At 46.0% G+C, this 13,364-nt stretch overlaps 1 protein-coding gene across 1 annotated transcript in view; it reads left to right on the top strand.

The window, feature by feature from the left end:
- The first annotated feature begins 8,571 nt into the window (after positions 1–8,571).
- Positions 8,572–13,364, top strand: part of PCCA (propionyl-CoA carboxylase subunit alpha) — a 270,787-nt gene continuing 265,994 nt past the window's right edge. Inside the window, exon 1 of the mRNA XM_084201347.1 lies at positions 8,572–8,697. Within this exon, the coding sequence (XP_084057473.1) occupies positions 8,644–8,697 (54 nt within the window). The 5' untranslated portion in view covers positions 8,572–8,643. The remainder of the gene's footprint in view (positions 8,698–13,364) is intronic.

Genomic DNA, 13,364 nt, shown 5'->3' with positions numbered 1-13,364 from the left:
TGTGAATAGCCCAGCCACACTCAGAAGGTCCTTTAAACAGCTGCATGTGCTCCCCACTGAATAGAGGCTGTTTGCTGCTCTTTTCCTCTGGCTTTGGTTGATATTATGTGTCCTGAAGGATGACAGGACAAGCTCCATCTGTAGTTATATTGCTTGTCTCTTAGCTGTGTAACTATGGATATCCCTGCAGTTTGTACATATTCTTCTAAATATTAATCTCACTCTGACCCGGTGGATCACTTCAGTGAGGCTTTGCCTTCATCAGCTTCTCCTCCTCAGTTCCTCCAGGGATGACCAGGGTATCTTCCCCACTGCTGGATTTGGATGAGATAAAGTCTCACTGGTGCTCGCTTTACAAGGTACAGCTGTGGAAATGGCATCTGGCTTCATGTGGGCTTGTTAAGATACTTTTATTAAAAAAACAAACAAAAAACAACACCCAAAAAGAGGAGAAATGAGGCCATTCCAGAGGTGTGGTAGACGATAGAGGTACCTGTCTGCTCACCAGGCAGTAGTTACCAGAATTTGGACATTTCCCCAGGAAATAAAATAATCTTCATTCAGCCCTAAAGGAGGCTGATCCACCACACAGAGACCTTTTCAAAGTAGGTAGCTCTCAGCAGGAATGAGATGAATGGGAAGAGAATGTACCTAGCTCCAAAGAGTGGGAACTATAGCTGCTTATCCTGAAGTGCTGGAGAAACAGCACATTCGTTGTGATCTTCTCTGACACAGCTGAGATCAGCTGTCAGAAATATGAGAATTAGTGGTGGCAGCTGGGGAACGCTACCTTCCCCAGAGTTTTCCATCTCCCTTTCTTTCCCAGCTATCCCTTGCAGCCTACCCTTTCTCCTACAATCCCTACAGACTGTCAGAGAGGAGCAATCTCAGAGCTGCTTCATGAAGGAAGGTGAGCTGAGGATGATCAGAGCACAGGCAGGGCAGTCCCCTCACTGTAGAGTGAGTAGAGTAACAGTTTTGAAGGTAACAGGTTTCATCAACAGTGCAGCAAGCTGAAATGGGACTCCTCGACATGGGCAGAGGGTGTGGATTCATGAGGCTTCAGGGGAGGAGGTATGGAAAATGGGGTGAGTTTTCAGGGATCATGTCAGTCAGGAGCTGAGGGTGAGGACAGCCCAGGTGAGGCAATCCCACAGCAGCCCAGTGGGGTGGTGACAGCAATAGGTCCCACTGACAGTCCAACCATCATCAGGCAGAGACAAGGTCCAAGGTCAACCCAGAAAATCTGAACAATAATTCAGGAACAGGCAGCTCAGATCAGGCCTAATGAGCCAGACCTGAGCTGAAAAGAGGTAATTGAGCTGATGACATGGGTACAGTGAGGATGACCAGGACAATTAGGGCCCCACCACAGCCCTGCCCAGTCACCAATCTGGACCATGGATTGAATGGAGAAGAACCCTCTGTTTCTTAGAAAAGGCAGAGAGAGAGAGAGAGCAAGTAGCGGTTGTAGTGCTCCTCCCTCAGTGTTTAACATCTTATTTTTCTCAGGAGTTCCTGAAATTAATACCTCAAAATCTGGTCTTTGTTAACTCCACCACCCTTTGAACTACCAAAATCCAGCACTTCCTAGCACCTTATGGTGAATGCATTGCCCTCCCTTGTCATCACTGGATCCAAGGAGGAATACGAAACTGGGCATTGGGAAATTCATACCAGAGAAAAGTTGTAAAGACTTAGGGGGCTTAAATAGACTTCACAGGCAAAGTAAGGACCTGCCAGGAGTATCCTCATGCTTGATATTGGGATTATCACCTGTGTGTCATATGTTGTGCTATATACGGAAGATACTACTCATTCCGAGGAAAATGAAATGATGGGAAAATCCCACACAATAGAGACCTCTTTGTGTCAGAGAGCTGTGACTAAATGAATATGCTGTTTGACCTTGACATTGAACCTTCTTGAACTCCTTTTTTACAAGTTTGAAATTTCCAGGGTGTCCATCAGAAATCGGAGGAGATGGGTAAGAACACATGTCTTTGCTGCAATAGCAAGTCAACTTGTAACCCACTGGAGATGGTTTCAATTGCCAGTTCTGGCTGCCACTATCAGGAACAGAGCTGAGCAAATACTTTCTCTCATGCCTGTTCCCCTTTCCTCCCTCAGTGTTTCATTTCCATCTCTGTAGTCAGGGGTATGGTTGCACTATGTACCCAAGAAGAAAGCTTCTTTTCCTTTTGATCAAACCAACCTGCCTCTCTTGCTCCAAGCTTTCATGCCATGGCTGGAATCCAAATAAATGATGTAGCCCTGTTGAATTTATTGCCTCTTTTAAGGAATTCCATCATCTCCTTTAGCCTGTCCGTGCCCAGGAGTAGCAAATTCTAAAAGCAATCTTAAATTTAAATGTACCATTCTGTTTACTGAGCAGTGAACCTTCAGGCAATAAATGCTACAGCAGGAATTCACCAGGACTCTGTTAGGGCTTGACAGCCCCGACAGCCATTGCGCAAGTCTTTGTTAGTACTGACAACATGTGGGGTTTTTTTCAACCAAATGAATTACAAATTTGTTTTTAATCTTTGGGGTTACTCCTAATGCCTTAGAAAGGATCCAAAGCTGTTTAAAACTGTATTCAAATTAAAAGCAGGCAGTAAATGTCAGACTACTAGGCAAGCCCATTGTCACTCACCGTGAACAGAGAAGCACAGAGAACCACAGGCAAGCAACTCAGCAAAACTTTTGTCCGTGAACTAGAGTTCTTTAATGCATTTCACACACAACAAGTGCTCTGGACCTCTCTGGTTTTAAAAGTCACTTCCCTGGCTCCCAGACAGATGACCCACCCATCATACAGAACCTCCAGAGGCATCATGCAGATGCCAAACAGCAATCCTAACAATGATATGATTGTGTTAACTTTCCCTTGGTCCTACAAGTGTGACAGCTCCAGCAGTTGTTCAGCAAGGTTCCAAGCATAAGCTAATTTCTATACAATGGGGTGAATAACTCCGAGCTCATATTTGCTCAGACTTCTAGAGCCATCATGGTTAACCTGGCTCTGTAACACCCTTGTCTCAAGGCTCTTGAAGAGAATATAAGACCTTTACATTGGCACAGTCTGAGTTCTCCCCAGACTATGAATCTCTTTCAGTATTTCATTAAGGTGGCTTTCCAGGTTACACTGGAATACATTTTTTTGGTTCTTTTTGGCTTCTCTCTGTGAATTTCAGATTTTCATCCTTTTCCTCCTTAAAGAACTCTCTGGATCTCTGCTACTTTGATGCAGTCTTGCAGAGCCCTTCAGTCCACTAAATCAAAGGAAAACCACAATTCCCACAGAGACATCACTTCTCTGTGTCAAAGCAGTTAAGATTCCTGTGCTAATCTTGTAAGATTTCATTAAGAGGTATCACTTCATCACATCCAAGTGCAATGCCTTCCCAAAATGTGCCATTTAGTGTTGCACCTCAAGAGCTGCTTGGAATTTTCTGATAGGTGCTCTGCTTCCAAGTCTTTGCCTGCCCTCCCTGCAGCAGGCTCTGTGCAGACTACAGCTAGGCCTGAAGCAGGCAGAGCTTAACTCCCGGTTTTTACATCATGCTTCTGTCAATGGGCTTCTAAAATCCTGAGGATGTGAAAAAGTTAAGAGTTGTGTTTGATCCAAATCATCAGAGTGGAGGAAGCCAGACATGGTCCCCAAGACAAAAGGACTCTCACTCTGCTAATGTGTGAGCTCTCCCCATCCAGCCCTGTGTTGCAGTGAGAAACTTTGACACGGTGTTGGGGCACTGAATGCATCAACAACCTTTAATGTCCCTGACCAGCCTCACCTGGGACCCTCACCCACATCCTCTGCCCACATCCTGGGACATCCAGTTCAGCTCAGGCCTGAGCCTTCAGCCTTGCTTCAAGCTATACTGTTGGAGGTGTATTTGTCTCCAGCCTCTGTTCCAGCCTCCTGGCTGAACTTTGCTCTACTGTCACTGCTTTGTGCTCAGCCCTACCTCTTGCTGTTCCACCCGACAGGAGTCCCAGGATAGACCACCCCAGTCATCGCCCTGCCTTCAGCAGTCTGGGACTGTTTATGGACCTCAACACCAGCTCCCAGGTCTGCCCACCCTGTTCACATCCTACAGAACTGTGCCCTGGAGGTGACGGTTCCCTGGGTCACCCCTGCCTGGGCTTTGAGGCTCCTCTGGGGTGTTCATGCTGCCCCCAAAGAGGGGTAGGGACTGAATGGCTGGTGTGGGTGGAATGGGTGTGGGGTGTGTGACCAGCAGCTGGAAACTGGCATGCTGAAGCAGTCAGTGGGGTTGAGCAAGTGTTGGACAACCCAAATTTCCCGAACTCTCCTCTTAAACTATGTGGTTGCAGAGGGTAAGGCTGTCCCTGGGGGGCCAAGGGGGTCACAGAACAAGGCAACCAGCTTGGGATTCACCATCCTCTATCTGGCTTGGGGACGCCACCCCTGAAGCCAGGTAGGGGATGAGGTCAAGCCCCTCTAAGAATGGACTAGTGGGGCTTCAGTTGCCTCTGAGGAGCTTCTGAGGCCAGGGAGGGTCAGGACTTTCCTGAGGAGACCTGAAGGCTGGGGAAGTTGAATGATGATGCCTAGGTGGTTCGAGACCACAGGGCATGCAGAGCTTCAAGCTACCCCTGAGGCCAGGAGGCTAATTTAAGGATCAAGTCAGCTCTGAAGTGTGTGTTTATGTGGTAGGGTCAACTCTGAGGAGCCTTAGAGGGGGAGGGTGTTCCTGCCACCTCTAAAGAGTCACACTGTACTCCAAAGCCTGAGCAGCTGGGCATGGGGTTGAAATTAGGGTGCCCCTGATGGGTAGGGAGCTCTTAGCTTGCACCCTCTCCTCACCTCCCCTGTCTGTGGCTGGGCTTTGGGGTTTCTCTGGGGTGCCTGAAAACCCCTCCAGCTCTTGACTCTCTTACGTGAATCTGGCACGAGGGATCTTTCCTCACAGTCAAGGTTTTTCTGTAGGTACATAGCAGAGAGATGTAGGGAGATATTGACTAGTCTGATTCTAAGGCTGAATTTCTGTCTCTTGCAGAGCGTTGAGCAGAATGCTGATAGAAGAAAAGGCTGTTTACAGAATATATAACAGATACTTCAAAGAGTTTTTCTAGCTTTGAGTTCTTCAGGCACAGGCTTTTGTGCATAAGGCATTTCATGTTCAGTAAACCTGATACAATATATTCCCTATTAGATGAAGGATTGCAATTGCTCCAGTTTTCTCCCTGGGTTGCAGCTTAAAATTTAGGTGGTGATACGAAAACTTATGATTTCTGTCTGAATTTGGGGTTATGTTAGAAGATGAAGGTAACTCTCTGCTCTAATGAAAGGATCAAAGAAATTCTCAGTACTCAAAGCTGCAGTTCTCTAGGACCCCCTCAAAATAATGAGAGAATAAATTGCACAGCGTTCCAGTGTCTTATAAACCTGCTTAACTTTCTGCATGTTAACAGCTTCACTAACTGAGACAGGAGTTTATATTGAGTTATGACATTACAAATGTGCTTACAGGCACACAGAACTAAGGTCTTTGTTTTTATCCAAACTCATTTAATTATTCTAGATATTTTAGCTTCACAATTTAATTTTTGAATATCTACAATTTCTTTAGCAGTGATGATGTGTTAGTTCTCTTTTTTTTGAATGTTCAACAGTAATTGTGTATGATCTTGATCCATTACGCGTCTTCCTTTTCTTAGAGAAACAAAATTTTATATTTTGTGTGCACTACCCATTACAAAACAGAATAAGCAAAAAGACTGCCAGTAGAAATATGTCAGTCAGAATCAAATCATACTGAAAGCAGAAAACTTCATGTGCAGAGAGATTAGCATTTTTTTTTTCTTTTTTGCCCCAGTCCCTTCTACTCGTGAGGAGCCTTAGCTTCACTTGGAAACAGGCTTGCATTAGGCCATTTCTCATCAAGTTCTTTATGCACCCAGCTGGCGGTGTCTGTGTGTAATCCCAGACAGTTTCCCTTTGCAGCTGTGGGGGGCCTCCTTTGATGCGCCTCTGTAGGTGGCTGCCATCCCTCAGCCGGGGCTGGCAAACAGAATCTCCTCTGTAGAGGAAAAGAAAACACGCCGGTGATGCCATGTGACTGTTTGCTTTATGAGGCAGGAGGAACTGACGTCAGGTGCCTCGGGATATTGTTCTAATGCAGTGACACCATGTTGTGGTGTGTATCTCTGTGCATCTGATATACCTAAGGCAGTGTCCCTGGTCAACGTGGTCAGTCCACCTCCCTTCTGCTCTTGGTCTCTTCCACTTTCAAGGCTCTCCACATCTACTGAAAAAAAAATCTGCAGGGTCTGCTTGTGTCTACCAACTGAAAATACAGTGACCTGCTCTAGACATGTTAAGAAGATTTTTCTTGCATGGATCCCACCCGTGTGGCTGTTGTTAATGCAGCAGAACAAATGTGTAAGCGTGCAACAGAGGGGAACCAATGCTACTTGCTTGGGAGGAAAGGGAGAGAAGTTATTTCACGAATCTTTGGTATGCAGCAGAGTTCACAGAATGGTTAAGGTTAGAAGGGACCACTGGATGTCTTCTAGTCCAAACTCCTTGCTAAGGCAGGGACCCCTACAGGATGTTATTCAGGATTGATTCCAGATGGCTTCTGAGTAACTCCAGGGAAGGAGACTCTGCAACCTCTCTGGGGATTCTCTTCCAAAGTTCAGTCACCCTCACAGTAAAGAAGACTTTTCTCATGTTCCGGTGGAACTTTCTGTGTTTCAGCTTCTCCTTCTGCTTCTCATCTTATTGACCAGCCCCACTGAGAAGATCCTAGCTTCATCCTAGCTCTCCTTTCAGATAGTAGTGTTCTCTTTTATTTATTTTTTTTTTCACAGCTTTCACATAGTTCAGTTTGAATGTAAATACTGACACAAGAGGTTTAAAAAGTGATGCCAAACAATAAAACTAGGCCAAAATTTTCAATATTATGCATAAATGCAAGTAGGCACTTGTGCTTTGCTGAGTGGACCATGCAGCCAGTGTCCTATGAAAATACCTGTGCCTGGATGAACCCAGTTGCCCAGGGTCTTCTGCTCTCCTCTGGTGTCTCCTGGCAGCATGGAAATATGCAGAATGTGATTGTACATATAGTACACATAACCTGAGAGAATTTACTGAGGGCTACAAAAGTATAAAATGTAAGGGTTGTTATGTAATGATGTGCGAATTGAGGGGGTGATGCAATCTGGTAAAACCCACACTTACATAATCATCTGTCTGTATAACAAGCACCTTCTTACCTGCCCAAGGACATACATTGTTCTAAAGTCTGAAGGGGTTATTCCTAACCAAAACGTGTGCATTGCTCACATACATTTTCCTTATGGATGTTGGGGTTTTTTTTGCTGTCTTCCAACCCTTCTGGGAGGTTGTTGTAAAGCATGTCTTGGGTGAATGGCAGACTATGACCTACTCCCTTTCCTTAACCGAGAATAATTGTCTTTCAGAAAATGTAGTCTTGATCTGCTACTGCAGTAAGGATGAAGAGGAGGCTCGGGTCTACTCTCATCTCTCAAATCACAATTGTAGGGGAAAAATGGTAGAAATAATGCTATTTAAAGGAAAAAACTCTCTTATTCCTATGCTTTGTGAACACTCATTTGGACATCTTGGATTGTGTCTCTTCTATGCTTCGGTGCTGTGGGTAGTTTTTATGCCTCTGTTGCATTTTAACCGAGGTCTGAGACAGCAACAGTGACACATGCACACTCACCATGGTAAAACCTTTACAGCATTTCCTGGGATGATAGTTTACTTAGGGCTCGGCACTGCTCTGTCACGTCCATCAGCTGAGATCCAGCACACCCGCCGCAGAGAACGCGGACCCTGCTGCACAGGTCATTGCAGAAGGAGCTGACTGGGAGTTTCTCGCGTGCTCGGAAGCCAAGCAGCAAGTACTTCCTGCAGACGACGTGAAGCAGAGGATGATCAGCATCTCTCTCATGCCGACCGTGCTCGTGTTTCGTAGGGCAGGAGCTTGGATCAGGCACGCTGTCACAGCTGCGCTTTGCACCTTCTCCCCTTGGAAGCCCAGGGGAGGGACGGATGCCCTCCCGGTGCTGCTGTGGCTCCTGGCCGGTGCACAGGAGCAGGCAGCTCCATACGTTCAGGGTAACGGCACGAGGCTGTGTCAGGGGAGCTTTGGGCGGGGTATGAGGAAAAAGGTTCTTCCCCCAGAGGGTGTTTGGGCCCTGGAACAGGCTCCCAGGGCAGGGGTCACAGCGCCAGCCCGACGGAGCACAAGCACGGGACACCGCTCTCAGGCACAAGGCGTGCCTCGGGGGCTGTCCTGCGCAGGGCCAGCAGTTGGCCTCGGATGACCCTTGCGGGTCCCTTCCAGCCGGGGATGTCCTGCGGCTCGTGCGCGCGCACAGGGCGCGGTCCCGCCGGGGTCAGCCCCACGCGCCGGGCGCGCGCGTACGCAGCGCGAGCGCGGCGGGGGCGCGCGCGTAGCCGCCGCAGCCGCCCCCGGAGCGGCACGCGCAAGCGCGACCCCGAGGGGCACGTGCGGCGCGCGGCGGGCCCCTCGCGCCCCTCCCCGCCTCCGGCGGGCGGGCGCGCGCCGGGATTGGCTGCGCGCGGCCCGGCCCCGGCGGCGCGGGTGAAAGGGCGGCCGGGCAGCGGCGGCCGCGGACATGGCGCTGGCTCCGCTCCTGCGCTGCGGCGGCCGGCGGGCGCGGCTGCCGGCGGTGAGCGTCGCCTTCGGGGCCGGCACGAGAGTGGCGGCGGCCTGGGGGCGCCGAGCTGCGGGTGGTGGAGGCTCCCCGTGATTGGGGTCGCCGGGCGGGGGCTGTTCTGTGTGCGGGAGGGCGGGGGGTGGGTGGTGTCTCCCCCGAGGAGCTTCCCCGTGTGACCGGCTGGGGTCCCCGGCTGGGTGAGCGGCTTCGGGGAGCGCTGTGTGTGCTGGGCCGCGGCCCCGGGTGGGCGCCGGCAGCGGCCGTGCGGCGGGCGAGGGGCGGCCGGGAGCGGGCGGCTGCCGGGGGCTGTGAAGCCTGGCTTCCGTGCCTGCGGGCTCCCGGTGCCCCAGAGGCCCTTCCTTGGTGTATCCCGTCGGCGTGTTGCCAGGAGACCGTGATTTGTTTGTTTCGGTTTTTTTAAAGTTAATTTTCTGCTGGTGATCCGGGTTATGTGATACTTTAGGATGTGGAGTCAGCGTCCCCGGCGGTGTTCCTGGAAAGACTGGACGTGTCACTCTGTGCCGTGGTCTAGTTGACGTGATGGTGTTTAGCCATATGTTTCACTCGATGATCCCAGAGGTCTTTTTTGACCTGATTGATTCTGAGGTTCTGTGATTTTAGTTTCCTTCTGCCCTTTCCCTCTGTTAAACACAAGCTTATGAAAACTCTGGGGTGGAGAGTAGTTTTGTGCTATTTTTAGATGTAAAATGTTAGCTAACAGAGAAAGGAGTTATCCTTTCCCCCCCATTGCCTCCCACCTCCCCCTTTATCCCAGATACTTATGGTGCTTTCAGCTGTTACTTAAAGCTTTACTGTTTTTCTTGCTTTTCATGGAAAGGCAATAAACTCATTGCAGAACCATACCAATGTTTTTGATTAAGACCTGAAATTATCTAACAAACCTTATTCTGTAGGCTGTGGAGTAGCTTTGCTGAGGCACCTGCTGTGTTTTCACCTCTGTTACTTCACCTCTGTACTTTCTACAGATTGCATTAAGAGAAAGATACTGTTTTATATAAGAACAAACAGCATTTGCACATTGTGCTGTGTAACAGTTGAATGACACTGCAGTTAGTTTCTTTATGGGAAAAGTAGTGCAACATACTTCTAATTGTTTTCTGTAGAAAGAATGTACATTTTGGTGGTTTTTTTTTTCCTGAAAAGGAAAACTGTGTAGTGTTCCAGTGGAGAAGAGTGCAATGAATTACAGAAAATGTTTTGCCCAGTGCACCCCTGAGGGTTTGGGATGGGCTTCTCTCTAGAAATGTTGCCTCATAGCAATACTGTAAGGTACTCCTCACCTGTTTCTAGGAATCATGTAAAAGAGGTGGTTTCTGTGGGCAGGGAATTTTGAAAAGGGATTAAAGAGGAAAAGGGCACGTGTTTTGCCCAAGTATTTTTCCTTAGGAAATATATCTAGTAAACCTGTTTTCCTGTGAAGGTGTAAACAAGAGAAGCTTTTTGAAAACCAGAGTTGTTTATTGGAGATGACTTCACATTAACAGAGGGCCCATCCTGTTTGACATCTTTGTTTTTGGTAGCCATGGGGATGTGTATATAGATGTGAAAGGCTTCTGCTCTTCCTACTAAGTTAGTTCTAAGACTGATGTCAGTCCTTTGGAGCCTGTAAAAGGCCTTTGTTTCCTTCTCTCTGGCATCTCAAGGGTCTTGTCTGATAGCACCAGTGCATGCAGTATTGAACATGTTGCGTTAGTGGCACCTCTGTAAAACAAAATTTTTTAATAGCTACTTAATAGCACTCATGAATTATATCACTGAAGTGATTTATAGCCCTGAAGGACACCATGAAGACAACAATATATTGGGAAACCTCTAATAAAATGAATTTGCATGGAAATTGCTGTCACACACTTATGTTTTGCTGACATAGACAAATAATAAATTGGCGTCTTCAAATTTGACTGTGCTTGGAACTCCAACAATTTTTGCAAGGCCTAGTAGCTACTGAGATGTCCTTAACTTCTTGTGCTGCTTTCATGTGGGAATCAATAAAGGACCTGAGAAAGGTGCAGGAACACTGAGCTGGGCATTTGACTCTGCTCTGTTTCTAATGTAGTGCCTGTCATTTCTGTTCAGGTTTTATGCAGAATGGGTTCTGCTTAGAATATAACTGAAATTTCATTTTAAGTGCTTTGCACTTCTGGAGCTGTGAGAAAACCTGATGTTGAGAGAAGGCTGTAATCAGAAAATGCGCGTGGGACATGGCTTTTGATATTTCAGTCATGAAACTTTTAAGAGAGCTGCTGGACTGTTTAAAATAATGTAAAAGGAAGTGATAAATACTATACATCATGACTTTAAGAATAAACTGCTGATATAGATTTTATCAGTGTAGGTAAGTTTTCTAATAATTCAATTTAATGTATGGAAAGTTTCTCTGCCATCTGTGCACCCAGTATTTTTAAGTCATGGAAGGTATCTGTATGGTGGGAGCCCCTTGCTGTGATGTTATTTTTAGCATGCCGTTATTCCAGGGAAATATTTTCACCCTTGTTCATAAGTGCAGAACAAGGCTGATGGGATAGCAAGGCTGGATATCATTTGCCACTGGGGAAGGGAGTTCAAATGATTGCCAATTTGTGGAGATGAATGTAGGCACAAACTTCTGGAGTTTAGTGATTGTTTCTAGTATGTAAACTATAGATTTTAGTACCGGTAAGCACTCTTAAAATGTAATTCAGGTGGAGATTTCTGGTTCCAGGATTAGCTTTTTGTAATTTGTAGGGAAGACAGGCTGTGCTATGCATTCCGGGCAAAAAGTACAACAAAAACTTTTGAAATGAAAAAAAATAAATTGAGAGTTCATTAAAGTCTATGTTGGGTAAAAAAATGTCACTCTTGTTCTGAAACACTCTTTTTGTTTTAATTTATTTTGTCTGTTCCCAGCTTGCATAGATTGTTACAGTACTGTGATCTATTTCACAGGTGCCAGCCAGCCTTACTGTATGTCTTAAGGCTGCTGCCATTAGAAACTGTTCCAACTTTCTGCAGCTGCTAGGTCTTGACCACAGGCTGCTCCTGCCTCCCTCCAACTTGTGCCAGCACTACTGCATGGATATCTTGGATAAGCTAGACTGAAATCTGGCTGAGAATATGTTTTTCCCACTTCTTGTGGGTAGCTTCTCAGCTGGTTGTGTTCCCATGCCTGGTTCACTCTACAAGCTTTAGGGACTGGCACAGAGGAGAAGCTACCTGGATATAGGAATGATTGAGTTTAGAAAAATAGCCTTAGGTGGATGACTGTTTCCTTGTTTGTAGTTTGTATGCTATGTTGGCAAATAGGAAAGAGATTTCCTGTTCTTAGAATCGTGGGTGTTTGTCAGTCTGGTCAGAGAGAAGGAACTGTGAAGTGCAGTGTGCATTACAGAACCTTGCACCACAGCTGTGTTTGCTGGTGGCTTCAGGAGAATCTGCTCACACTTACAAGGGCTTGGCTGTTCAGCACTCTGAGCATACAAAGGAAGGGAAAGTGCTTCCTTAGAGAAGAGATATACAGAAGTGTTATGTTTCCCTTCCCATTTATGAGATTTATACAATATTGTATTATGAATCTATGTTTTCAGCCTTACAGATTAAAAGACTTGCAGTTATGTGAAGGTGTCTGCTTCCTATGTGCTTTATACCTACCCCATCAGTAGAGTTCCACACAAAAGAAATTATATTGTCAGATGAGTTGAAATAAAGATTTGGGAACAGTTGCTGTGTAATCAAAACATGAAAAAATAAATCATAACTTTAGTTAGTTTTATAACTACTCAGGAATACTGGTGGCTAATACTAGATACACCACAAAGATAAAGGGGTTATTTTTATGGTATCTTACATCTGAGTCTCTGAAAGTGTAGGGGCAAAAATTTTAGGAGAGGTAGAATTTCTGTAGTGAAAAGAAATGTGCTAGTCTGGCTGTTACTATTGAGTATTGCTTACTGTATTTTCTAGTATTGCTAAAATACACATTCCTTCCCATACTAGACTTCTTACAGCAAATATTGATATATGATGCTTTTCCTGCCTGAAATGTGGAACTCTGCATCTCCATTTCAACACTGAGGCCTTTTTCTGCCTGTAAAGCTCAGTATCAATGAGTTATTTACAAGCTGACCAGCATGGCAGAGAGATTTCCTGCCTCTGTGAGGGCACGTAAACCTTTAAAAACACACATATAAGCCATATCTAAATAATAAGTTAATTTTCTGTTTTGCTGTTGTATGCTGTGTCCTTAAACCACCTCAGGAGGTTTCCTAGGGTTGGGTGTCCAAGGGGAGGCAATTTGTCTGTGAGGTCTCAAAGTGACAGTGTGCAGTGGGCATGCTATTCTACAAGGTACTCTAGTTTTTTTTTTTGGTTTTTTTTTTGTTGTTTTTTTTTTTTTACTACGAATCTATTTTATAACTGTTACAGTTGCTGTAGATCAGTTTGGCTATTTTGCAATTAATAATAGACAAAGCAGGATGCTTTTCCAAAGTACACCACTGATACTATCTGTTTTCCAAAAATTTGCTAGGCATGGGAAACTCTTAAGTCAAATGCAGAAGTCCAGAACTGAGTTCTCATAAATGAATAGCCTGCATTCTTGGGCTTTCAAGAGTCAAAAGCTTTATCAAATAGAAGTAACAAATCATGACAAAAATAGGTTATACTAGATGACTCTACTGCCC

Source organism: Fringilla coelebs (assembly GCF_963513975.1).
Source record: "Fringilla coelebs genome assembly, chromosome: 2".
Classification (NCBI taxonomy): domain Eukaryota; kingdom Metazoa; phylum Chordata; class Aves; order Passeriformes; family Fringillidae; genus Fringilla; species Fringilla coelebs.
This window is presented reverse-complemented; position numbering and strand designations above follow the sequence as displayed.